The 27,658-nt window shown below is 34.3% G+C and overlaps 1 protein-coding gene across 10 annotated transcripts in view; it reads left to right on the top strand.

The window, feature by feature from the left end:
• Positions 1-27,658, top strand: part of LOC124951988 (nuclear factor 1 X-type) — a 61,043-nt gene that overhangs the window by 1,450 nt on the left and 31,935 nt on the right. For 5 of the 10 annotated variants that reach the window (XM_047501187.1, XM_047501186.1, XM_047501181.1 and 2 more), the window contains exon 2: positions 7,526-7,681. In XM_047501187.1, coding sequence (XP_047357143.1) covers positions 7,526-7,681 — 156 coding nt within the window. Of the gene's footprint in view, positions 1-4,430; positions 4,560-4,770; positions 5,380-5,777; positions 6,451-7,525; positions 7,682-22,973; positions 23,363-27,658 lie in introns of those variants that run through there. The other 5 variants (XM_047501183.1, XM_047501184.1, XM_047501182.1 and 2 more) reach the window with 5 other exon arrangements.

Genomic DNA, 27,658 nt, shown 5'->3' with positions numbered 1-27,658 from the left:
GTAGCTCGAGGTTCTGACAAACCCGTCAGCTGTTTCCCGCGATATAAAAGATGATCACGAAAAGCTGTAAGAATAGAGCTTAAAAACTGCGCGAAATAATAACACACATAAATATTCTACATGTACACAAAATAATTTCAAAGCTTCATTCGAAAATGGTATCGATAATACGAAATTTTTGAAAGACGGTAAGAGAGGATAACGTATGTATGTCATACAACCGATAATATTTGCTTTCTCGTCTTTCGGCAAACTTAGAACGGTCGTTAGCGTCTCGTACGGGACATTTATTTTTGGGGTGATGCGTATTTTGAAGTTTTCGAGAAGAGGGGTAGGGGGTTTGCCGAGGTTCGAGAACGTGGAACGTAATTATTTCTGGTCTGATCGCTTGGACGGAACGCTTTACGTGTTGGACGTGAAGTTGATGGCTTGAAAATGATTGAAATATTAATTACATTGAAAGTATTCTTAATTCATTATTTCTGTTTTTGAATTTAATTTATTATTCACTCACACGCACACACACACACACACACACACATTCATTTCTTCTCTCCCTTCATTTTTATTTCACCCTCTTTTTGGTTTTGTTAAAAAGAAAGATATCGATATTTAATAAGTCGTCGAGCCAAGGTCGAAAGTGTGTTTCGTAGGATACAAAAATCGAACGTAACGAGAAGAGGCGACGGCAAAGAGGACAGTAGAGTGTAGGAGAAGATAGGGGAGGAGGGAGAGGGACGGTAAGACATACGGAGTACATCTCTCGAGGAGAGTACTGATAAGAAGAAGGTCGTTCGTTGGATCGCAATGTATTCTTTCTCTCTCTCTCTCTCTCTCTCTCTCTCTCTCTCTCTCTCTCTCTCTCTCTATCTCTTTCTTTCTTTACCTTTATAAGCATGCATAGTCCACGTTCTTCCGCGTCTATGCTCAGCTCGTACGCTTCGTGTCTATGTTATGTCCCGCCAGACGAAGAGGAGTTTGGCTATCGATCGACTTCAGTAGCAGCAGCCGCGTGGTCGCCTACCATCTTTCTTTCTTTCTTTCTTTCTATCTTTTTCTTTCTTTTTCTTTCTTTCATCCTTCTCCGGCAGCTCCATCTCTTTTACTTTTTCTTCTTCTTCTTCATCTTCTTCCTCTGTCTTCTGTCTTCTTCCGTCTTTTTCCGTCTTCTTCTATCTTTTGTCTTCTTCTCCTCCTCATCCTCTTCTTCGTCTTAGTTTCTTCTTTCGCTCGAAAGCAAACGTCTTACTCTTCGTTCCACGTGTCATCCATTTCTTTGACTTCGTTGGACCATGTCCGGCTCCAAGAACTATTCGAGACTAGACGAAACAAACACGTCCTCCACTCTCTCTTTCTCTCTCTCTCTCTCTCTCACACACACACACACACTCTCTCTCTTTCTCTCTTACTCTCTCCCATTGGCTATCTCGCGAATTCTCTACGGATTATTTTTACTCGAAAGAGTTTTCTTTCTTTCTCTTTCTTTCTTTCGTTTTCGTACTCTATCTTTATCTCTCTCTCTCCCTCTCTCTCTCTCTCTCTCTCTCTCTCTCTCTCTCTCTCTCTCTTTAAATGCAAGAATATTCGAAGCTATTATTTCACGAAAGCGTGACGTTCTATCGTAGTAATTCTCTAGATTGAAGGAGACGTGTCGTTGCATGGAAGGAAAGGGCCGAGGAGTAGACTATCCAGCAAAAGTACCTACATTGTCTTTTTTTACGTTGCTTTTTAATATAGTCTGAGAATGAGAGAGAAAGAGAGAGTACCGTGGCGCCGTGAGACGCTTTGTTTGATAGTAACAATGCGAATGGTTTTTCTTGTCCTTCTTTTTTCTTGGCCCCCTTTTGCCTCTCTTTCTTTCTTTCTTTCTTTCTTTCTCTCTCTTTCTCTCTCTCTCTATATATATATATCTATCTATCTATCTATCTATCTATCTATGTATCTATCTATCTATCTATCTATCTATCTCTATCTCTATCATTTTTTTCTTTTTTCCTTTCTTTCTTCTTTCTTTACGTTCTCAATCGGAAGAAAATCACTCGTCCTTCGTCGTTAGCGTTAGTTAAACTTAGGATAGGTCTATTATCGATCGATCATTACGTGCCGTTCTTCATATTGCCTGTCGTACTTATTTCTTTCTCTTTCTTTTTGTAATTCTTTCCTGACGTAAAAATTTCAAAATTGTTAGCTCGTAATAGTACATAGTAAGAGAAATGAGTAAATCCTCTATGGTGGGAATTCGAACGTGTCGAGAATGAATTTTCTTGTAAGCTTTTCTCTATACCTCCTTCGGTGTCATTCTAAATCGTTTCCACTCTATAGTGTCTTAACCTTTGGGATTTTCTCGTTAAGAGACGATCACCTCGTCGAACGTGATCGCTCAAAGACGAATGTCAAGTCGCAAAAAAAATTAGTTTTTTTCTTTTTCCGCAGGGTGATCCATTTTACTTATTTATTTATTTATTTATTTATTTATAATTAAGAGAGGAATGTTGATTATGAGAGAGAATAAAAATTTAAACCCTTAGAGATTTATCATGCGATTGAAAAAGTTTTATTCCAAAAAAATGAAAAGTATATATGATGGCTATTGAAAAACTGAATGATATAAAACAAAAATAACTTTTACAAATACATATCTTTCAGTGGCTACCCTGTATAATGAAATTCATACAATTTAATACATTTATTTATTGTATTTATAATCTCTATAATTTTCTTTATAATTTTCACCTAATATTGAATAATAAAAGAGATCTTTTTTAATTACATCGATTTTGCTTTTTCATAAAAAGTAATATACGTATTGAGGTGAAATTTCATCCATTAATGTGATCTTTGTTTCCTCTGCTAGTTTTTAAGGGGTAATAAAATTATAAGATACACATTTCGTATATTTGAAACAACATGAAGCTGAAAATATTTTTATTAAGATGTAACCGTGTAATAGTAATAATTTTACGTCCGTTCAAATATTTATTCGATTAATGTTGATTGAGGTTCAATGAAAGTTGAAACGATCCTAACCGTTCGAAGGAGAGATAGAGAGAGAGTGAGAGAGAGAGAGAGCTGAATGAGAGAGAAAGAAAATGAATTAAAGGGAGAGCTAGAATACACGACGCGAGTTTATTTGTTCTGGAACGAGTCCCTCAAAGAATATCAAACAGTGTCGAAATCAAAAACTACAGTAATTATGTTGCCATAACACGTAGATTGAAGAATTTCTCGAGATCGATTAGTATTACAAAATTGTTACGTATTTATGCATAAAATATGTACACTAACATTAACGTAGGTATTACATTAAAATGATTATAGATAATATGCATCGGTCAAAATCAATATTAAAATAAATCTAAATGATTATAATAAATAATATCTAAATAATAATAATATCTAAATAATAATAATAAATAATAAGTATAATTTCAAGATAATGATCAATAACATAATACAATTTTATTAGAGCATTTATATAAGATTACATATGTACATATGTAAAATGCGTATAAGGAATATTCAATTTATTTTAATCTAAAAAATTCACTCCTATTTATCGGATCAGTGTTTTTAAACATTTAATCAATATTTTAAATAAATGGTCAGTATTTATAATAAAATATCAGTACGCATCCTAAACGCAACATTGACATTTTATTATTTACACTGACTAAAATATTAATATCATTTATTTTACAGATTTCTTATCATTAATTAATAAAAATACTTATCAAATAAATATAAGTGTAAAAAATTTCTTCAATTTTTATATTTACAATATTACATTTTCTCGCAAAAGGGATATAACATCTACACACTCTTGTGTAAATTAAATTATAAGACTTATTTTATTTTTCTTTCTCAAATACACATATATACATACACACATACATACATATCTGATTCATTTATTCGATATAATTATTTGCAAAATACTTATTTTTTTCCTTTCAACATGCTCTATTATATACATATCTTTCGTAGAAAACATAATGAAAGGTATTACAAGAGACTAATATTCTAGATACATACATGCATATATATATATATATATATATATATATATATATATATATATATATAATATCGAAATAAAAGAAAAAGGAAGAAAGAAAAAAAGAAAAAGAATAACATAACTAAATGCAATAGAAATAATGAGTAGGAATAAGAGAAAAAGAGAGAGTGAGAGAGTGTAAGAGAGACTGAAGAGGAAGAGGTGGAGAAGGATGATGAGGAGGAGGGAGATGAAGGATGGTGGGATGGGGAAGGAGGGTAGAGTATGGTGGGGAACGAGAACTCAAGAGGGAGGCGAGAAACGCGTCGGTTCGAGGGCAAATCTAGTAAGCTAGGACAGAGTCTATTAATAAACGTTTGGGGTGCCGTACCTGGCCGGCGCGCGCGGTGCCTCCGGCGCGTCCCGCGCGCGTCCACCAGCAGATACGCGCGTCTCGACGGCCGGCGTCTCAGTGTCGTCGCGACGACCGACGTCGTACTCGCGCTCCGTCCTCGTATTTTCGTAAACGCGTCGTCTCGCGGTATCATTTCGATTCGTGCGGGTGGTACGTTTTCTTTTTTCCTTTCGTTCTTTTTCTCTTTCTTTCTTATTCGCTTCTTTATTCCCCTTTCTCTCTCTCGTACATATACATACATATATATATATATGTATATATATATATATATATATATATATATATATATATATATATACATGCATATGTGCGTATGTACATAGAATTTGAATCGATCGATCGATATTTACGTGTTACACAGGTGCATAAGAAGAACGGGGTTAATCGTCCACTTTGTCGACTCACCGAGCGATCTAAAAAAGATTGAGAAAGAGGGAGAGAGAGAGAGAGAGAGAACGTCGACGAAATTCGTGGCACGAAATCGTTTTTGAACCTCTGCTACTATCTTTTTCTCTCTCTCTCTCCCTCCCTCTCTCTCTCTCTCTCTCTCTCTCTCTCTCTCGTGGAAATCTTAATGCGCGCGTGCGGTGCGAAGTGATAGGCTAACGTAAGAGAAGAAAAAGAGAGAGAGAGAGAGAGAGAGAGAGAGAAAGAAAGAGAGGGAAGGCAGAAGAGGATCATCGAGAGCGCGAGTGACCTTCGGACTCGGTGTAATTCGGTGCCCAACGCAACACCCGGATTTTCTTTATTTCTTTACTACTCCTGTTTTTTCTCCTTCTTTTTCTTTCTTATCTTCCAATATTTTCCATCTCACCGACAAAAAGATCATTTCTTTTTGTCACGTCAATTACACTTATAAATTTCGATTTTATTGAAGGACAATGATTTTATCACGATCGGAATAACTCGTGCAAAATGAAGTTTCGTGAGAAGTACGATAAAGAAAGAAAGTAATAGGATTGAGTTTTCGGTAATTTAAAAGAATTTGTTTAATGACGTCGCATCGTCGTCACGAATGTTCCTTAATGTTCTTGATTTTCGTTGCTGTCTGAAAATAACGACTTCGTATATAGTCACTCTCGTTCTATCTCTTTCTCTCTCTCTCTTTCTTCCTCGTGTGAGTGTACATCGACGAATAACGGAAGAGAGAGAGAAAGAGAGAGAGAGAGAGAGAGCAAGAGAGAGAAAGAGAGAGAGAGAGATAGAGAGAGAGAAAGAAAGAGAGAAAGAAGATCCCGCACGCGTGTACACATCGCTTTGCTCTCGACTCGAGCTTCTTAAAGGCTCGATCGTACGAGCATGCTGTCGTTTAACTGGTGACAAAGCAACGTGAACAATAGACAAAACGATTCTCTTTTGGGTTTGTAGAAGATATCGAGGAGTCGTCTAAAAAATATTACTAGTCCGTCGACATATGTACTTAGATACATATCATTGGAAATGTCATTGATTTCGTTGCTGTCGTCTACCAAAAGGAGGACTTGAGGAGGATAACGACGTTATTAGGAATCGAGAGATCAAGAAAAATCGATATCGAATTAATTCGTATATAAATATATACACGAACGCACACATATACGTGTATATAAGTAATTGTGTGTACTGTTTTATATTATATTATTTTTGTTGTTATTATTATTATTATTATTATTATTATTATTATTATTATTTTGTTTTGTTTCTTAATCGCGCGTTTTGGTGTCTCTATCACATATAATATCTCTAAATAATATAACAAGTTCGTATTCGATCTTTCGATTTTTCGATCTTTCGTTCGTTCGTTCGTTCGTTCATCGTCCGTCGACGACGTCGTGTCGACGAAAAAAAAGACGGAACTCACGTTATTCCGGCCGCGAGTGTGCGACGCTCGCGCGTGCAGATGAGGCCACGATCGATCTGTGAAAGGGTGGCGGAGGAGTATCGCGACGAAGAGTATCGTCACGGGTACTACGAGAATCGGTGCTTCTGACAACCGATCGAGCGGAGGGACAGACAGACGGTAGTGTGCCACAACAGTCGCGGTGCTTGCGAATACTCGATGGTTGGTGTCGTTGCTTCACTTTTCTTCTTTTCTCTTGCAATTTCTTACTTTATCTTTATTTTTCTTTCTTTCCTTTCCTGTACCTTCTTCGTCTTTTCTTTTTTTATCTCTTTTTCAATCTCTTCCATCATCATTTGTCTCTCTCTTCGTCTGTTTATTTATCTCTTTTTATTCATCCGTTATATTTATTTTCGTCATTTTATTCTTTCGCTTTATCCTTATTCTTTTCTTAATTTTTTTTCTGCATCAGTTTCTGCGTCTTAATCTTTTTCTTCAACTGATTTCGTTTTTAACTTTCTCCATTCATTCATCTTTTCTGAATTATCTCGTTACACTTGCCGCACGATTTTTTAAAAGCTTACATATTCGAACGCTATGGACTCCTATCGATAACGCTGCGCGGGAAATTCGAATTTCGCGATGGAACTCAAATTAGGTATAACCTTTCACTTTCGCTCAAGTTCCTTCCTCTTATAATACATCGTGTTATTTTATATATAAATATATATATATATATATATATAATATAATATATATAATAATATATATTATGTATGTAAGAATAATATATATATATATATACATATGATATGTAATTGTGAAAAGATATAAAAAAATATCTTGTTTCATTCAATATTTCTAATTTCACATTTATATATACATATTTATATACGCCAGATTTTCTAAAGTAAAAATCAATTTAAACGAAAAATTTATTTTTAAATCATTCTTATAATGAAACGTGCTATAGTAAATCAAAACAAATTATTCTCTTCTCTTCTTTTTTCTATCTAAATTAGACATACATATACACACATACATACATTCTTTAGCGACTCCTTATCAATAATTTTTTAATCGAACACTAATTTGCAAAACAATTGTTCATACTAATGCTCGCAAATCGTTAATAAGATTAAGCTTGATAGTTGTAAATGAAAGATTAAAGTTTGAGTAAAATCTTGTTTAAATTGCATGTAAGTGAAAGAAATACGTTTTCCTTTAACGTCGAAGACATTTTTTCTTCAAAAATTTAATGTCGAAATTAATGATACGCGTTTGTCTGTGTTTGCAGGATGAGTTCCATCCATTCATTGAGGCCCTCCTACCATTCGTGAAGTCTTTCTCGTACACGTGGTTTAATCTACAAGCCGCCAAGAGGCGTTACTATAAGAAACACGAGAAACGGATGAGTCTTGAAGAGGAACGTCAGTGTAAGGAGGAACTTCAGGTGAGTGAATTAACTTCAAACACATCTTCATATTACATTTTTTCGAGTTGCATGGATGAAAATAAACAAAAAAAAAGGACAGAAAAGAAAGAAAAAATAGAGAAATTTCCGAGTAAAAAGATTAGTAGCTTGGAAGTAGCTTACTAGGATTCTTCGTTCGACATAATCATTTCCACTTAAATAAGTAAATTGAAAAGATTTCTTTTTTTTCTAACGATTATGAGAACGCTCGTTCATCCTTTACAAAACTTTAACGCTAAACGAGCACGTAGCGAGCTCGCTAATATCGCGCTTAAGAATAAAAATAATCAGGTTTGAAGTTATTTTTGGCGGCGGGTGACCTCGTGACGTGCCATCGTGCTAGGCCTCTCAAACTCGTTAGCTCTCTCTCTTTCTCTCTCTCTCTCTCTTTCTTTTATTTTTCTCTTTTTCTTTCTCATTCTTAAACGACCTTATCGTTTGTTATCTATAGAGATCGTCTTTATATACTGTTAGAGAGAAAGAAAAAAAGGAAGAGAGGAAGAGAGAGAGAAAGAAAGAGAGAGACTGACAAATACATCGTTAATGCGAATGAGATGACATTTAGAATTCGAAAGGAAAATAAATGAAAATTTTTGAAGAAGATGACGATGTCAATCGATTTTCGAGCCAAAAGATTTTAAATATGAGAAAAACGAAAAAAGTTATGATTGTAGGTGAATGGGGTTGTATAATAAAGAGGAAAGGAGGTGAAGAGATAAGGAAAGAATTTGACGAACATTAGAAATCAAAAATTATTAGACGAACTTAAAGTTTATCTCGTAGATAGTATAAGGTATAGTAAAAAAATGAGTTCGGTTTATCCTTGAAAGATATAATTCTAGAGAGAGAGAAGGAGACAGAAAGGAAGAAAGAGAAAGAGAGAGAGAGAGTGAGAGAGAAAGAGATAAACATCGAAGACGTTTAATGAAAAGCTTCAAAGACAACGAGTAGGAAGTTTCCTTTTGAAAAGGAACACCAACCTCGCTGGCACGCTTCTCTAATTGAACGTTCTTCACTGCACCTCGTTCGACGCTTTTATCTAAGCGATTCTGCTTAATTAGTCTATCACGTGGGAGGCTATGGGTGCTTAAGAATGGTTGTGGGATGTGGGAGAAAAGAGATGGATGGCTCGTTTCGAAGATTCCTAAAGCGCGAGGTAAAGCTTTCGAAAGAGGTAAAGCCTCTCTCTCTCTCTCTCTTTCTCTTCCTCTCTCAAAGTCCCTCGAGCATTTCGATGGAAGTTCGTCGAGGTTCGTTCACGGAGTCACTGACATTCGCGTTTTCGGCCGGACCGCAATCACTTTTTTCTCTCTCTTTTCCTCTCTCTCTCTCTCTCTCTCTCTCTCTCTCTCTCTCTCTCTGTATTCGTTCGCTCGTCTGCTAGCGGACCCATCGAGTTTCTCTTCTCTCCACCGCAATTCGTATTCTCCCTCGCGACGGCGTTCGATCAATATTTTAATTCCGCGATGCTGCGGTATTTAGTGAACGAACAAGCTGAACTGTACGAACGAGCTGAACGAACGAACGAACGGATGGATGGATGGATCTACATATGTTTATGAAAGGATTCGTAGTTTAGGATCGATATATCGTGAGTGGTGATCGTACTACGCTGAGGTAAAGAACATACTCGAGATCATCACCCCTACCTCTTCGTTGTCGTTCTCATCCTCCTCTTCCTTCTCTTCCGTCCCCTTGCTTTTTTTCTTTCTTTATTTATCTTTCTACTTTTTTTTTTCTTTTTCTTTTTCTTCATCACACAGCGCGCGAGAATACTGCCGTGTTTTTCTACTCTCTTCCCGTTATATATATATATATATATATATATATATATATATATATATAGATATAGATATAGATATATATAGATATATATAGATATATATAGATATATATAGATATATATATCGGTCGACCAATAAGACGTCCGCTCTTCGAGGTAATTGATCGGACGACGACGGACACTTTTCCGCATCCTCCTATGCCGGCTTACAATCCGATTACGAGATACTGCAGGGCTTTTAACCCTGAAACCGTTTCCACTTTCGTCGAGTCACGACGAGCCGGCCGATATATCTGTGTACTATACGTTTAGCTACCCAATGTAAGCGTGTTAGGACGCTTATTCGGAATTTTTTCGTTAATGGAATTATACTATTCGTTAAATCTCCCCCTTGTAGTCGATCGTTGTATTTCTCTCTCTCTCTCTCTCTCTCTCTCTCTTTCTATATATATATATAATTTATTATGTTATTATATTATATAATTATATTATACTAAATATAAATAATAAATAATAATATAAATGTATACTTGTATATAGTATATAATTATACTAGCATGAAAAAGTTTTAATTTGTTTTAATATATGGAACTATTAAAAATTTTGGATATGAACTTTGGATATGAATTTAATTTTATACCGATAAAATAAAATAAAAGATACGAAATATAAGATAGATAAAATAAAAAATAAATATATAAATATAGATATATGTATATGTTTGTGATTTAAAAATTAAATGACATTGTAGAGAATTAGATATTATATATATACATATGAAAATTAAATAACAAATTTTAATGTATGTTTCGTTCGTTAAAAATATTGTTGTTATTATTGTTACTTTTTTGTATTTTTTTTTTTTTTTTTAATATAAAAAATGAAATTTATTAGAACCCAATTATTAGGTTTGAAATTCATCATTTAAACGTGTCGACCAATCTCATGCATTCTCCGAGGAAGTTAATAACTCGAACTTTCGCGCACATATCGGAGTTACGTTTGAATTTTACATGAACCACGTTTAATCTGCGACGCACGAAGCCCTACGGAGTCTTCGACCGAGCGCCGCTCTCCCATTATCCGGAGGCCTTTTGAAATTATGAACGAAGAAGGAAGGTCAGTGACCATAATTCTTGCGAGCATCGCGCCATATATGCAAACTAACGTCGGTAACGAGCTCATCCACGAACAACGAAAATTTCTACGTATGTCGTAAATGATAGTAAGATTAAATTATATTTCTGTGTGTATGTGTACCTCTATGTGTATTTATGTGCGTGCGTGCACGTACGCGCGCGGATGGATAGGTGGTTGTATGTATGTATTATTGAGTGAGTGAGTGGGAGTAGTTGTGTTATACGCATACGCACAATATATTCGTTTATTTTATTAAATGTGATGCAACAGAAAGCAATAGATATAGTATATACTTTCCACAATTTGTTGATATTCACAAAGTTCTCTATTACGAAAGTTTTAATATGCGTTGTGCAATGCCACGAAACGAATTGAATTCATATGAGTCAGTTTTTAATTTTTATTTCACTTTTTATCTTACTATAATTTATTGATACTTTAGACATAAACGTTAACGTTTGCTCTATATGTATAATCTATAAATTATATGTTATATATTAGTATAATCTTTTTTCTTGTTTCTTTACTTTTTCTTTTTTTTTAAGCGCTACAAAAGACTGGATTAAATCGAAAAATGTACTTTTCGATTGATCTGAATATCATTTAATAAATATCATTACCATTTCTATTACCATGCTATTATTATAATTATAAAACAACGATCTATAAATTAAAAGACATTAATTTTATTTTTCTTGTTATTACATAAATTGAGAACAATAAATTGTACATGTGTATAACTAAAATAAAATATAAAAATAAATAAATGAGAATAACAACAACAACAACAACAACAACAACAGCAACAACAACAACAACAATAATAATAATAATAATAATAATAATAATAATAATAATAATAATAATAATAGAGAAGAGTAGAAAATAGCGAAATGAAGAGCGCGCGGGACAAAGTCGAACTTTAGAATTCATGCAATCGCGTTCGCTCGAGTCGACCTAAAAATCTCGTTGCATCGCGAACCGTAACTTGACTTTCTCGTCTTTGTCTACACCGTACACGTACGTAGCTTTCTTGTTAAAAAACAACAAAAAAAAAAGAAAGAAAAAGAAAGGAAACAGAAAGGAAGAAAGAAAGAAAGAAAGAAGAAAAAGAAGAAAAAGCGACGAAGCCGATACGTTTTTCGCAGTTTAGATATAAAACGCCGAACTTATTGATATTCTCTCGAGTGATACCACGAGAGTAATGCTTGTGCGTGAATTGCAAGTGCGGCTACGATGCATCATTGATCTTGTTGTGTGCATCGTATTGAAGAACAAAGTGCATGGACTGTGAACTCTGTCGGCACGATGTTCTCCTTTTAAATAATACAAATTCTCCTTATTTTCAACATTTTCATTCATGAATTCAAATGATTAAGAAAAGAAATCTGTCGGACATACGATGACAAAATATGTAATTGAAAATTCGTAAGATATTTTTACGAAATTTAATTTTTTATTTTTTATTAGACCATTTAATACTTTAAAAAATTAGATAAATACAATACTTATAAATTTATATCTTTTATATTTTCTTTCATATTTTTCATCAAATATAATTAATAGTTCATATCTACGATTCAATATTTGCGAAGTATTATGTCATAGTATGATTACCGTTTACTTATACTTAACTATACTTACTAGTATTATATTTATATACTTATAAATATTATATGTTTTATATTAAATAATTTATTTATTTATTTATTTAGACGAGAAACGAAAATTAGGTTACAGCAGTAAAACAATCCGTACAAAACTTAGCTGTGTGTGTATGTTTGTATTTATGCATGTATACACACACCGTATACATATACCTATAGAAACAAATACGATTGAACAGAAACGTGAAACGTGTCTGATGAAAGAAATGAAAGCTAAAGAAGAAAAGGAACAAGGAAGCATCGTCAATGTCACTGCACCGAATTGCGTGCTTCAGAGTTGTCGCGAAAAGTGCATCTCCCTTTTCGACAAAAAGGATAGGAAGGAAGGAGAGAGGGAGGTTGGTTAGTCAGAAAATTTGGTGAGTGCGACGAGGAAGAAGTATAGAAGTAAGCTGTGCTTACGTACTGGAAAACGAGAGACACGAGGGATGAAAAGGAGTAGGAAGAGGCCGTAGCACAACGTGGCGTGTTAGACATGGACCGGACGAGTAAAAGAGAGAGAAAGAGAGAGAGAGAACGATGGATGGAGTAGAAGAGAGAGAAGGGTTTTGGTCTAGGTCCGACTCGTCGGCCGTTTTCTCTTAATTTCGAGACAGGCCGCAGGACGATATCGACTACTTCAATTCCACTACACGAAAGAGAGAAACGGACGGTGAGAAGGAGATAGTAACGTGGACGAGAACTAAAGAGAGAGAGAGAGAGAGAGAGAGAGAGAGAGAGAGAGAGAGAGAAAGAGAGAGAGAAAGAGAAAGAGAGAGAGAAAGAGAAACGAAGAGGTAGAGAGAGAAAAAGAGACAAAGAGAAAGAGAGAGAGAGAGAGAGAGAGAGACGAAGAGAAAGAGGTAGAGAGAGAAAGAGACGAAGAGATAGAGAGAGAGATTGTAGGACGCGAAACGTGTACGAGGACCGCTAGTGTGCGGACGAGGGGGTCGTGGGAAGGGGTGGGCGCCAGGAGGATGGCTCGAATGCAGCACCAACACCCGCAAGAAGTATCCGAGTAGGATAGTACACACGTACGTTTCGGGCAGCGGCGGCGACGCTGATGGCGGCGGGAGTAGCAACGAGAGAGAAAGACAGAGAGAGAGAGAGAGAGAGAGAGAGAGAGAGAGAGAAAGAGAGATGGATGGTAGAATAAGAGAGGATGGGTGTTGTCGAGAAGGGGCATGGAAGGGCAAAGAGAGAGAGAGAGAGAGAGAGAGAGAGAGAGAGAGAGAGAGAGAGAGAGAGAGTAGACATGTAGCGCATACGCCGTCGCGACGGAGGCTGCGGCTACGCGGCGCCTACCAACCACCATCTATAATCTCTATGCGGATATCGATTTTCTACCCTGTATTTCCTAAATTTATGCAAACTAGCAACCCACACGGCCACCACCGACACCCGTTCTCCGAGTCTCTTGCAACCCTCGTTGCATCCACACGCTTGCCCATCTACCATCCTCCTCCTCCTCCTCCTCCTCCTCCTCCTCCTCCTCCTCTTCTTTCTCCTCCTCCTCCTCCTCTTCTTCCTCCTCTTTCCACCCTTTCTGATCCAGATCACTACTACCACCTTCTTCCCCCTCTCTTCCTCCCCCTTGACACAGGACCGGCGACCACTCGCTAGCAGTGTCGGCCCCATTCATCTAACGAGCTCGACCGGTCTATCGTGTCACGTTGCAATGAAAACTCTTCCTTCCTTCCTTCCTTCCTTCCTTCCTTCTTTTCTTCCCCTCTTCCCTTCTTCCTTCCTTTCTTCCTTCATTTCGTTTCCTTTCTTTCCTTATACCTCGTTGACATTCTCTTACAGAGTCTCGTCAAAAGACCATATAAGAGTTACTTCGAAGCGTGACTTCGTTACACCAACGATATTCCACTTCGTTTGATGTCAATGAATACTTTTCGGCTCGATGTTTTTTTCTCATAGGTAAAATTTAGAGTAAGTGGAAGGATAAATTGGTTGAGGGAAGGGATAGGGTAGAGTGAAGAATAAAGAAAATATGATTTGTTGATTTGTGCACAATCGACGAATTTATGCTGAAACGACTTTTTACCTTATCTTGCACGAATGAGGTACACATATTTCAAAGCTTTGAAAAGCGAGTAGTAGTAGTAAGATCGTTCGATAGGTTCTGTGATAGACTTGTTTCAATATTCAATGCAGATTAGAAAGAACAATAGTCAATAAGATTTTCAAAAGATACGAATTGTAAATAAAAATCATCGTTGATTCGTTGATAAAAAAAGAAAAAAGATCCGATTTCATTATAAGTATATAATAATGAAGAAAAAAAAGAAGAAAGAAAGGAAAAAAGAAGGAGATAAAAGAACGAAAAAAAAATTTCTAAAATTGATTTGTCTTGATTTAATAAATTTAAAAATTGATTTGATTATTCAAAAACAATTGCGAATGCAACGAGATCATTCTTTTGTTATTCGTCGTCTCGTCGTTTGTAGTTTCGAGTAAAAAAAAAAAAAAAATAAAGAAAGAAGAAAAAAAGAAAGGAAGAAAAAGAGAAAGAAGCAGAATGACAATCGCTAAAGGAAAGTAATTGGTTTTCAACGGCGTAAGTGCTCCCAGTCCATGATTTCCACGGCTCGCAAAACGATTCGCAGCTGGCACTCACTTATCCATGGCATTCTTTAGTGCGCTCGACTCGTTGCATGCAAGAAATGGGTGGGCGAGAATTTCTTTTTTTTCTCTCTTTTTTCTTTTTATCCCGGTCGTTTGAAGATCGCTCTTTCGTGGTTGAATCAAAGTATGTATAATATAATGTTATACGTGTCGCGAGTTAAGTGTTCTTATCGTTGAATAACACGCTTCCCTTATTGCATCGTTTATCTAGGTAAAATAAATCGTCGAATTTTCAAATTGGCATAATGTATCTCGCATAATTATTCGATATATAGCTAACTACTCAGATATGCATAATTCGGTGATTATGATCATGAAAATGCGAATCGCATTGAAATGTTTTCTTTCACCTTTAGACCGACTATGTATCTCCTATTTTCATAAGCATTATCGAAATAAAAATGGATACCTTTGTATATCATAGCTTGTGAATTTACATTGAAAGGTATCTTCGCTATCCTTTGGTCTACAACGTATAAATGGGCACGCCAAAGTTATCGTTCCGTTTCGGAATAATAGAAAAGGCTTGAGGGTAAAGTGAAATAATCGAATCGTTCGAGATTTGAGAATTATTAAAATGTATCTCTATCTACTGCATTTTGATCGAATGAAATTCTAAAATTTTGCTACGACTATCTGTGTAAGATTCTCGTCGATAATAATAATAATATTATATATATATATATATATATATATATATATATGATTCTAATATTATAAAATATTATGATATATTTCAACGGGTGGATAGTTGTATGATTGGAGAGGGAAGATTATTTACAGGATTAAATTTGACGGTAGCGGCGCAATCGTAAGGATCACTCTGCTCTATCGCGTATCTCAAAAAAAAAAAAGAAAAAGTAGTCGTTCGAGATAATACCGAAGTAGAGAATCGTACGGAGCTTGTAGCCAAGGAGAAGAGGAATGAAAAAGGATGACATAGGCGATTCCGAATTGTGATACGTCGAGAACTATGGTAGAGAAAAGGGGCAACGTTTTAATCTATTGGACTCGTACTGTGAGATCATGCTTCGGGATATAGGTATACATAATTCACATGTAGATACAATATATCTATCGTATATTAATGTATAATATAACATAAAACCTCTTTTATTATTTGCAAGATATAGTCGATTAATAATTTAAATAATTAAAATTAATTAAAAGACGATAGAAATTTGATATAAAAATCGACGTCACAGACGAACAGTTCAAACTTTTTATAAACTTTACTGTTTTCCTTTTTTTATTTTTCTTTTTTTACTCTTTTGTATATGGGTATCTGTTTTAGAGAATTAAATCTATGCTACATAGATATACTCGTTTGCGCATGACCAGGAAACTAAAGTTAATTTATGTTTTACGTTTTTGAATCGTTGACCCACAAACGACGAAGAGAGCCGGTGCACTTAATATGTAAATTTCGATACTCCGGAATACACAGAGACTAGATACGGAGTAGGATAACGCATATGTTCCTTATTCTTTTCCGGATAAAAATAGAACGAGATAGATAGATGTACTCTTTCTCTCTCTCTTTCTCTTTCTCTCTCTCTTTCTCTCTCTCTCTCTCTCTCTCTCTCTCATATTTCCATAAACAAGTCGATTCTCGTAACCTTTTTTATGACATCGCATTTTCTTTTCATGCTTCGTATCATTTACGAGAGCTTATTTCTTCGACGAATTCACCAATGATAACTGTTAAAAAATATTTCTATCAAAAATTTCCATGCATATAAGTATGTATGTGTGTGTGTGTGTGTGTGTGTTTGTGTATGTGCATGTATGTATATATATGGAAATTATAATCTTATAGATAATATCATAGATTATAAATATCATGAATTATCAATAATAATTATTTACGTAGATCTCATATAGTTTCAACAAAGAAATGATAACAATTATTATTTCTTGAAGATCTAGACTAAATTTAAAAAAGCTGTCAAGAGAGAAAAAGAGAAAGAGAGAGAGAGAGAGAGAGAGAGAGAGAGAAAGAAAGAGAAAGAGAAAGACGTCTCCCAAGAAACATTTGTGGTGTCGCGAATAGCCAAAACAAACAAACCCCTTCTCCGTTCTTCTCATCGTTTCTCCGAGCGAAAAAGCTACGCGAAGGAGCGAGCGAGCAAACGAGCAAGCGAGTGAGCGAGCAAACGAGCAAGCGAGCGACCGACCGACCGGAAGTCGCGATGGCGTGCTGCTTGAGGCGGTCATAAAAGTCGAAGGAAAGGAAGAGAAGCGGACGTACGTACGTACTTATAGGTATATCCATGAAGATTCGAGGGTGGATATGGGTGGAAGAAGAGATGAGAGAATTCGAGAGGGTGACGGAACATTCGCTTTGAAGAAGAGAAAGAGAGAGAGAGAGAGAGAGAGAGAGAGAAAGAGAGAGAGAGAGGGAAGGAAAAAGGAGGGAAGAGAGAAATAGATAAAAAAAGAAAGAATGAATAAAAGAAAGAAGAAAAGAAAAAGAAAAAAGAAGAGGTTAAACGAGACACTCTAAAAAGAGAGAAAGAGAGAGAGAGATAGATAGATGCAAAGAGAAAGCCAGAGAGAGAAAAAGAGAGAGAGATGGATGGAAAAGGTCCTTCGAAGGGGTGAAAGAGGTCGATTCTAGGGTGGAGAGGTTGTAATATTTACAACACTCTATGCAGACCTCGGAATTGCCTATAAAGAAATCGCGGAGTCGCTTTGTTCGCGTCATAACGTAGTAACGTAAGGGGCCAGCAGCTATACATTCGGGATCGTTGCCAAATTAATAAATATATTCTCAGTCTATCCCGGCCCACTACGATTTTTCCTTTTACATTCGCCTCCCATCTCTCTTTCTCTTTCTCTCTCTCTCTCTCTCTCTCTCTCTTTCTTTCTCTTTCTCTCTCTTTCTCATCCCTCTCTTACCACTCTTTGCTTTCCATCTGTGACGCTCATCTTCTTTTCTTCCTTCCTTCCTTCCTTCCTTCCTTCCTTCCTCAGAACGAATCGAGATTCACCCTTCGTTGTTCCTCCCTTCTTCTTCTTCTTCTTCTCTTTCTTCTTTTTCTCTTTTTTTCTTTCTTTTAACTTTTTTTTCTTTTTCTTCTCTCCAGCTTTTTCCTCGCAACAGGAACGCCATAAATCTCGCATCGAACTCATGCACGCACTCCTACGTGTACGCGTCCTCTACATATACGTAATGTATATGTTATACATATATACATACTTACATACATACATACATACATACTCTTCATGGGTAAACGCACGAGCATTCGTGTCTTATTCCCCTTTGGGTGCTAGTGTGGGCGCTACGCTTTTCTCTCGTCTCCCGTCGAGCCTTCAAGACGTTGGATTGCGAGGCAAAGAACTTGGATAGAATTTATGCTGAATTTCTTTTCGAGCCGCATCGTCGTAGTCGCGGACGGGAACGATAAATCTCATCTACGATTGAGTTGTAAGTAAAGAAGGAAGGAAGGAAAGAAGGAAGGAAGAAGAATGTCGCCTCTCCTTCTTTCTTTCTTTCTCTCGCTTTCAAACTCGAACTCGAAAGACTCTTGCTCGATTAAAGGTAACGTTCAAAGTACCCTTAGTGAACTCCTTTTCGTTATACTTGGATATTGGAAAGATTTCTTTTAAGTACCAAAGTGGCTGGAAAAATGGCAATAAAATTTATTTTATCTATAGGGGAATATGTATTAAAGTACTAGCTCGATGCGTTTTAGATAATTAGTTAATATTATTTAGTTGATATTATATCTACTTGAAAATTATTTAAAATAACAAATAATTTTCTACTTTTTATCTTTTTTCTTTTTTTTTTTTTTTTTTTCATTCGATCGATAAATACGCATGGCTTATGCATATTATTATATTTCGATTTAATCGATTACTTCCTGTCTCTAAATTGAATCATCATCATTATTTTTAATATCTCTTATAAAAAGGTTCATTGTAAGTTACCATTTCATTATAGATATATTCTCTCCATTTCCGTTTCTAAAGTCACTCGTTGACAATTCGAAGAATGCAAAGGAAGAGAATCGTTTCTCGCGTTTGAACTGCTAGTGTATGATTTTAATAGGATATCACAGACACACACAAATACGCGTGCGCGCGATCACGGGTAATCGTTTATACTCGTATATATAAGCTCTCGTATATGCGTGTATATATATGTGCCTGTATGTGTGTCTGTGGACGAGTAGAATGCCGAAACGAGGCCTGCACCCGAAAAACCGAATCGATAGGCGCATAGCGTACAATATATGCATACACGTAGTAGGTATCTATATAATCTATCTATGTACGCGGGGTTCGTACTTGTGTAAACGCGAAGTCGCTATAGATTACAGTCTGTATACTTACGGGGGTGGCCTGAATTTAACCTCCCCATTCCCTATCCTTTAGCCATTTCGCCCGTCCAGACTCCTTTGAATGCGTGTAAGTGGAAAAAGCTCCGTTATATTCAAGACATTTCCCCAAGCACAATCCGTCTTCGACTAAAAGAAGAAAAGCATACGGTACGTAAGTACGTACGGAATGAAATCAATGATATTTTACGACTTCATACGATTCTTTATTAATCGAATATATAACATAACTGAATGTATATCTCAAAAATTAAAGAAACTTAATAAATAATCTGATTAACTTTGTTAAATTGTATCTATAAGTTCAATTAAAAAATATTTCTACCATAAATATAAATCTTATTTCTTAATAATTGTGTAATAAAAATATTCTTATCTATATCAAAAAAGTTTCTTATAGAATGTCTAAGATAATTGAAGAAATTTGATAAAAAATTTGATTAATTTTGATAAATTGTAACTTTGATGAGTATAGCATAAATCTTATATCTTTGTAATCATATAATGAAAAAAAAATATATAATTATATCAAAATTATAGGACATCTAAGATAATTGAAGAAACTAGTTAGAAAATCTGAATAATTTTGTTGAACCATAAGTTTTAATTATGACATAATAGTGAAAACATAAGTATAAATATTGTATTTTTGTAATCACACGGTGAAAATATACTTATATACTACAATATAATATACTTATAAACTATAATATAATACTTATATAATTAACATCATAAGATTATAAAATAATGATTATAATATCTATCGATAATCGAAATGTCTTATGACATACTATGCGGAAGCAGTAACTCGCGTAACATGTGGCATCATGAAAGAGAAAGAGAAAGAAAGTAACAAAAAGAGAGATAAAAAGAGCAAGAGAGAGAGAGAGAGAGAGAGAGAGAGAGATAGAGAGAGAGAGAGAGATAGAGAGAGAACGAGAATGAGGGGTGTTTCTCGCAGGGCCTCGCGTGCACATGGCCGATTCAACCTTGGTTAGCTCGCTGCCAAAGATTCGTAAACTCGTAATTCGTATGTAGAGGTCTAACCTTGTTGATTTGGCGAACGCCAAGAAAGAGCCACGTGCTAGGCGCGCAAACCCAAGCACGGCTTTTCCTCGCGAAGACCCTGCGCCAAATCTCCGCGATGTTCTCTGGAGCGTAACGCGAGCAATCGAATCGATTATTCCGAGAGTTTGCACGAATGCATAATCACCGAACGAAAGCGAGGAGTACGTGCTTCTCGAACTCGATCGTAGTTTTCTAAGATTCTCGTGTCATCGTGTGGAAAACCGCTTTCGTCGTTTTCGAATTCCTGACATTTATATATTCCGAATCGAATGAGAAATTGTCTGTGTTATGTTTCTTATTGTTATTACTCATCTACGATAGTAGATACGATCTATGATACAACGAATAAAGATAATATACATATATATATGTATATATATATATATATATATATTATTTTTTTATATATTATATATTATATTAATTATATTAATTATTATATATACACATATATATATATATATATTTTAGTAATAGAAAAGTCCATCAAAATTCAATATTTGACTTAAATCACTTTTTTAATCATATATGGACATAAAATATCAAGATATTACAATGCTAATCAGTAAATGAAAAGTCTAACATAATTGAAGTATCTCAAATGTATATGACTCAGATTATTTTTTAAATCACGTAGACATAAAATATCGAGATATTATAATGCCAGTTCGTAATTGAAAGTACAAACTAAATTGAAGTATTTCAAGTATATGACTCGGATCACTTTTTTAGTCACGTAGACATATAATATCGAAATATTATAATATCAATTAATAATTGAATTATCTGAAATGTATGACTTAACTCAGTTTTCTAATCGTATAGACATATAAATTTCGAGATATTATTATCGAACAATTTATAGCAAAGAGTAAGAAAAGAAAATAGCAAATCTTTTTTTATCTTTATTCCCTTCCTTCCATCGAATTCACGTGACACTAATATAACGTTCTTTGGGATAACGTCGAGCCCTTACGAAGAGCTAAACGACGTGCCTTTTTTTGCACAACGGTTCTTCCTTCCCACCCATCTCTCTCATCCCTCCCGGCCGCCTTTCAGCCAGACTCTGATTTCACAGAGGGGTTCTCCTCCACCGACAATTTGCCGCATAACGATGGCTTTCTTTCTTTTCGTAATTGAATCTAAATATTAAAGCCACCCCGCTGGCTTTGGCGTCGTCTTCCTTGATTTTTCCTTCATTAACGTCGCCTGTGCCACCTAAACCCGTACCAACCACCCTCCCCATCTTTGCTCTCGTGTACCATCCCTTCTCTGTCTCTTTTTCTCTTTTCCTCTCTTTTACTCCATCCTCGAATGGCGAGCTCTTAACCGCTCCGACCATTGCGAAAACTTTCGAGACTCGACGACCAGCGTCCTCGTCGCTGCGGAATATCGTTCGAAGAGAGAAAGAGAGAGAAAGAGAGAGAAAGGAGAGAGAAGAGAGAGATACACTCCCGTCGAAATTACACCGTAACGCGTGTTAAAGAGTCGTGCTCGTTCAAGAACTTCACTTGGTGGCGACTCTAACCCCACGTTTCCAAGTACCCTCCTTCTTCCTCTTTCTCTCTCTCTCTCTCTCTCTCTCTCTCTCTCTCTCTCTCTCTCTCTCTCTCTCTCTCTTTTCTCTAATCTTTCTCTCTTTTCATGTCTGCTATATACGGTGCGAAATAGTAAAACTAATTCTGGCTAACGTTAGCTGAAACTCAAACTCTCTTCTCTCTTTACAAATCCGCTTGTTTTATCTATGATAACATCTTTTGTAAGTTTCGATTGGACTGATTAAAAAATCGATACTTTCGTTAATAAGATTTTGAAGGAAAAGTTTTAGCAGATGGTATTTTAACCAATGATAGAAATTATTTTTAATTAGTTAATTAGTTTTTAGTTTTACCGAATTTTAAAAAGATTAATTAATAAATGAAAGAATATAAATGGAAAAGGTTTTAAAAGGAAGAAAATTGTATAACTAGGATAAATTTATAGGGTACTATGACTGTAACGAATTCTATATTAATATTATTTCATTTCATACACTTTTATGATTAAAATAATAAACTAATAATACAATTATAATAATAGAATTTCTAACAGTACAAAGAAAAAAGAATCGTGGATTTTAAAGGGATTAATAAATAAATGATAGAACAAACAAAGTGTAATAATTAATATCAAAACTTGACTTCTTTTCAAGTCTCGATTTATAAACCCTATAAAAAGTATAATTAAAAATTTAAACAATTAAAAAGAATTAATTAATAAGTAAAAGAAAAAGAAAAGTCTATAACTAATAATACCGATACGTCTTCATTTCAAGTCTCAATTTACAATCCCTCATAGAAAACATTAATGATTTAAACAATTAAGACAACATATTAATGATTAAGCGAAGAAAATAAAACCGTCGAAAGGAATAATAAATAAAGAAAGGAATAAGAAAATTCCATAATCGATGATACCAATACTATTCTTCATTTCAAGTCTCGACTTACAACACCCCATAAAAAATATAATTAAAGATTTAAACGATTAAGACAATAAACTAATAACAGCGTTGATGAATAATGTGAGAAAAAAGGAAGAGAAAAAAAGAGAAAATCCACTGTACAATTTGCAGTTGGAATGTTCCCACCACTTTAGTACGACACGTCGGAAAGACGAAAATGAGCTGACCGTCGACCGTTAGGCTAAAAATGCAGACTGCGCTTTATTTCCCGCGCTTGAAAATAGCCCGTGAGGCACGGAAGCTCGCTCAACGACGAAGACGACGAAGTCCAAAACGACGACGACGACGACGAGGACAACGAGGACGACGACGACGACGACGAGGACGACGACGACGATGACGATGTTTGGTAGTGGGGAAGGTGATCGGTAGGGGCGGTACAGCTCTCCCACTACCGAGCACTCGGTGCCGTGCTGTTGACTCGGTAGTGGGAGAATCAGCGACTGCCGCGTCGCAATGTGGTAGGGGCAATGATAACGGCGAGACCCATTGTGCACACGCTCGTACGAACAACGTGCTCTTGTCTCTACATACTATGTAAGTACATATGTGGTTATATATATATATATATAGACACATATACATACTTACATACATGACATAGGTATAAGAATATGTATATGTACATTATGTATATATATAAATATATATATTAGGTACATCGTATATTTGTTCATAGTTTCTCTCTTGTATGTATGTATGTATGTATGTATGTGTATGTATATATATATATGCTCTATGTGTCTCGTCTGTAGCCAATGTAAGAACGCCTTTTCTAGCACTATAATCCTTCGTAAAATCGTTCTGTGGTATCTCGAATGGATTCTGTGGATTACTTCGAGGTCAAAGCGAGGACGCGATTAGCAAACGATCTTGTTACTTTGCTAATCGCTTTGTATCCTGCATCTTGTCTCTTCCTTTTCATTTTTTTTTATTTTTCTGTCTTTCCTCTGTTTTTTTTATTATATTTCGTTAATTGCTATTGTCATTGTTATTAATCATTAGTAAGGAGAATGGAGAATGATTAATATGTTGATTTAAAAATTATATGGAAAATGGCGTTTAATTCATTAATTAACATTTTTGGGTTTATAATTGTACTATCATGTATACAATATAGATATGTCGTCGGCACATATATTCCTGAAGGTAGAGAAACGCTGCAACTTTGTCCCTCGGGATTTGCATACGTACGTATTTTGTACACGATGCAAGTACCGTGACGAAAGGGCACACGCGGAATGTATACCAGTTCGTTGCGAGTATTAGTATGTGTAACGTATACGTACTTACACGGATATGCAAGCACGTTCGTTCATATGCATTAGTAGTAGTCAACGAGAGAGAGAACGATCGTTTTTGTTTATAAAATAACCAAACGATTTTCACAATAATTATAAATTATATTCTTATATTATTATTATCAAAAAGTAATGTATAAAGAAAATAATGATATCCAATATAATGGTAAATAATAATATAAAGTAAATTAATAAAATAATAATAATATTATAATTATAACGTTATAATGTTATTGTAAGAGAAATTTCATGATCTTTTATAATATATAATAATATAATAATAATTATTATTAAGACAAGAGATTATCTGTAAGAATAATAATTATTATTTTTCATTATTATTATTATTATTATTATTATTATTATTATTATTATTATTATTATTATTATTATTATTATTATTAGTATTATTATTATTACCTATTATATAAGAACTTTAAATTTGTGATGCAAACGTTTATTGAACACGTTAAATCTATTTTTTTCTAACTACTTGAACTTATTTCCTCCAAAAAAGAAGAGATTCGAAATAACAGGAAGGCGAACTTACCGGACGATTATTTTTGTAATTCGTTTAGTGTCGTTTCGCTCGTACCAAAACTCGAAACGTTAGCGGGAGTTTAATGTTTTGGCAAGCGTTCGTTCAAAAAACAACATGTCGTGTTGTGTCCTCTCTCTCTCTCTCTCTCTCTCTCTCTCTCTCTTTCTTTCTCTCTCTCGCAACATCGGGACAAGTAGACTCCTCTGTAAACAACCATTTCTCAATATACATATATATGTTTAGCTAAGTTTCTACAATTAAATACATGCTATAGAAAGGTCACATTATATATAGATATGTGTGTGTATGTATATATATACATACATACATATATATATGTCTTACAAATTTTCTCATTCTCTCATTATTCCATTCTATTTTGTCTATTATTTCAATAGAATAGAATAGAATAGAATAAAATAAAATAAAATACAAAATTTATTTATATGATCACAGTAGTACAAATTTGATATAAATAATATAAATTAAAGATACATATAAATAACAATAAAAAGAGTGAGAGAGAGAGAGAGAGAGAGAGAGAGAGAAAATATCAGACACTACTATTCCATATTACCTCGTTCTTCGAATAGAACAAAATAGAACAGAATAGAATATTTATTTATGTTTACAAGTTTACAAATACGATATAAACCAAAGTCATATAAAATAAAAAATGGTAGATAAATATTACCTACCTATATATAAAAAAAGAACGATGAAGAAAGAGAGAAAAATTTCATGGAATATGTTTAGGAAGAATTAAAAAAAAAGAAAAAGAAATAAATAAAATAAAAAAGAAAAAGAAGGAAAGAAAAAAATAGAAAAGAAAAAAATAGAAAAGAAAAGAAAATAATGATCGCTGATTCGTCGAACGACGAATAGCGAAATTCAAAGAAGGCTTGAACGTGAACGTCGTTGTTAAAACCGACGAGCTTTGCTTCTCTATCCACGATGCATGCGTGCACCTTAAAAAGTACTTAAACGAGAGTACTAGGTGTTCACATGTATTCGTCGTACGTACATACATACATATATATATATATATACATATCTACCTACGTACGTACTTACATACATAGATATTTACGTAGATACGTAGACGATGATCGGACGCTTCACTACCAATTCGAAAATAAATCGACGACAGCTGTTGCGTTCGCGTTTGCGTTGGCCCGTTAGCGTCGACATAAGTATCCGGATGAGGCTACAACATCGTCAACCCTGAGAATTAAGCTCACTTTTGCACCTATAATTTTTTTCGACTATCGTCGTCTTTAAAGGATCATACCTGAAGATGATGCCTCAAGAAGATTCTTATCAATGATTAATCTATTATTAATCGTTTATATTTAAATACGTTTACGTATGTTTATCTAGAAGATTTTTCTAATATTATTTATCCTTCTAATTTTAATTTTCTAATTTTATTTTATTCCATTTTTCTTTTATTTTATTCCATTTACTCTTCTAGTTGTATTTAATTTCAACGTCGTTGACATTGTTAATATCAATTTTTATGATTTATTAATTGGGACAACCTTGTATAGGAATATTATCAACTCTCCTTTATAGGACAGTAGGTAAACGAATACGAACAATATAATAATTCGTCGAATTTTACAGTATACGTTTTTAAAATTACATTAGATTAGGATTCGATCGATTATTGAACAATAATCGATCGAATTTTTTTAATTTTTTTTGCTTTTTCCTTTTTTCTTATTATAATAATTATTTCATAATGATATTAATTTTAAGTTAATACATATATATATATATATATATATATATATATATTATATATTGAATCAGGGATTAATAAATAAATAAATAAATAATAATATATATATATATATTAATTAGTTTATAAATTTATATTTATAAACTAATTTAATTTATTTTAGTTTATAATATATAATATAATTAAATTAGATAGTTAATAAATAAATAAATATGTATATATTTAACAATACTAACAACGATATAACATATACATATATGATAATATAACTGTATATATATATCTGCGATTTAACACAATTATAAATATTAACTATTAATATAGTGATTTAATTGCAAATCTTTATCTATAAATCGAATCTTGAAATTAATTTTATATAAAAAAAATTATCCTTTTACGATAATCCGTCGTCGTCAATAAAAATCGATACTCATATCGACATTCCTTCGATAACGAATAGTTAAGTACAACTTTCTTTTCTTTTGTTTTTTATTTATTTTCTTTGTTTCTGTCTTTTTTCTTTCTTTCTTTTTTTTCTATTTTCTGACCAGCCCTTTTCAAATTGCTGGATGAATGAAACGACGAGAAGGAGAGGTATCTAAAACGAAAATAGAAACGAAAGAACGAGCCTCGGTGATTCTTTCCTTCTGGACCATCCTCTCTTTTTCCTACTTCTCTGTATCTCGACCACCTTCGCCCACTCCCCTTCCATCTTCTCTTACCTCTCCCTCTCCCCAGGTCCTCTTTCTTCTTCTACTTCTCCCGCATGGCTTTGTTTCTCTTGGATATTGCAATTGAAGCTTTCTTATATCCTCGAGATTACCTTGCATCTATCTACATAAAAAAAGAAGTCACACGAAAACGTTCAAACGTTTTCTGACAAGTAGCTCGTAGATTAGAAAAATTTTGCGATATAGGAAATATATAAGTATATATGTTCGATACGTTACATTACGAAACTAGGGAATTAAATTATACTAATAAAAGAAATTACTCGAGGAGGTATATATTTTTTGGAGTTTTATTATTAATATTAAATACTGATTTTATATCGTTAACACTTAAAGATTATTATTAGGAAAATTACCCCCCCCCCCTCACACACATAGACTTACGAAAATGTGCTCGCAAGTACGTGCGGATTTTATTTTAATATTAATAAAATTCATAATGAAACTGATAATATTAATTTTGTTTATTTGATCTATCAGTAATGATAATGTTATCACAAAACTTAATCAGTTCTC

This window comes from Vespa velutina, chromosome 10 (assembly GCF_912470025.1).
Source record: "Vespa velutina chromosome 10, iVesVel2.1, whole genome shotgun sequence".
Classification (NCBI taxonomy): Eukaryota; Metazoa; Arthropoda; class Insecta; order Hymenoptera; family Vespidae; genus Vespa; species Vespa velutina.
This window is presented reverse-complemented; position numbering and strand designations above follow the sequence as displayed.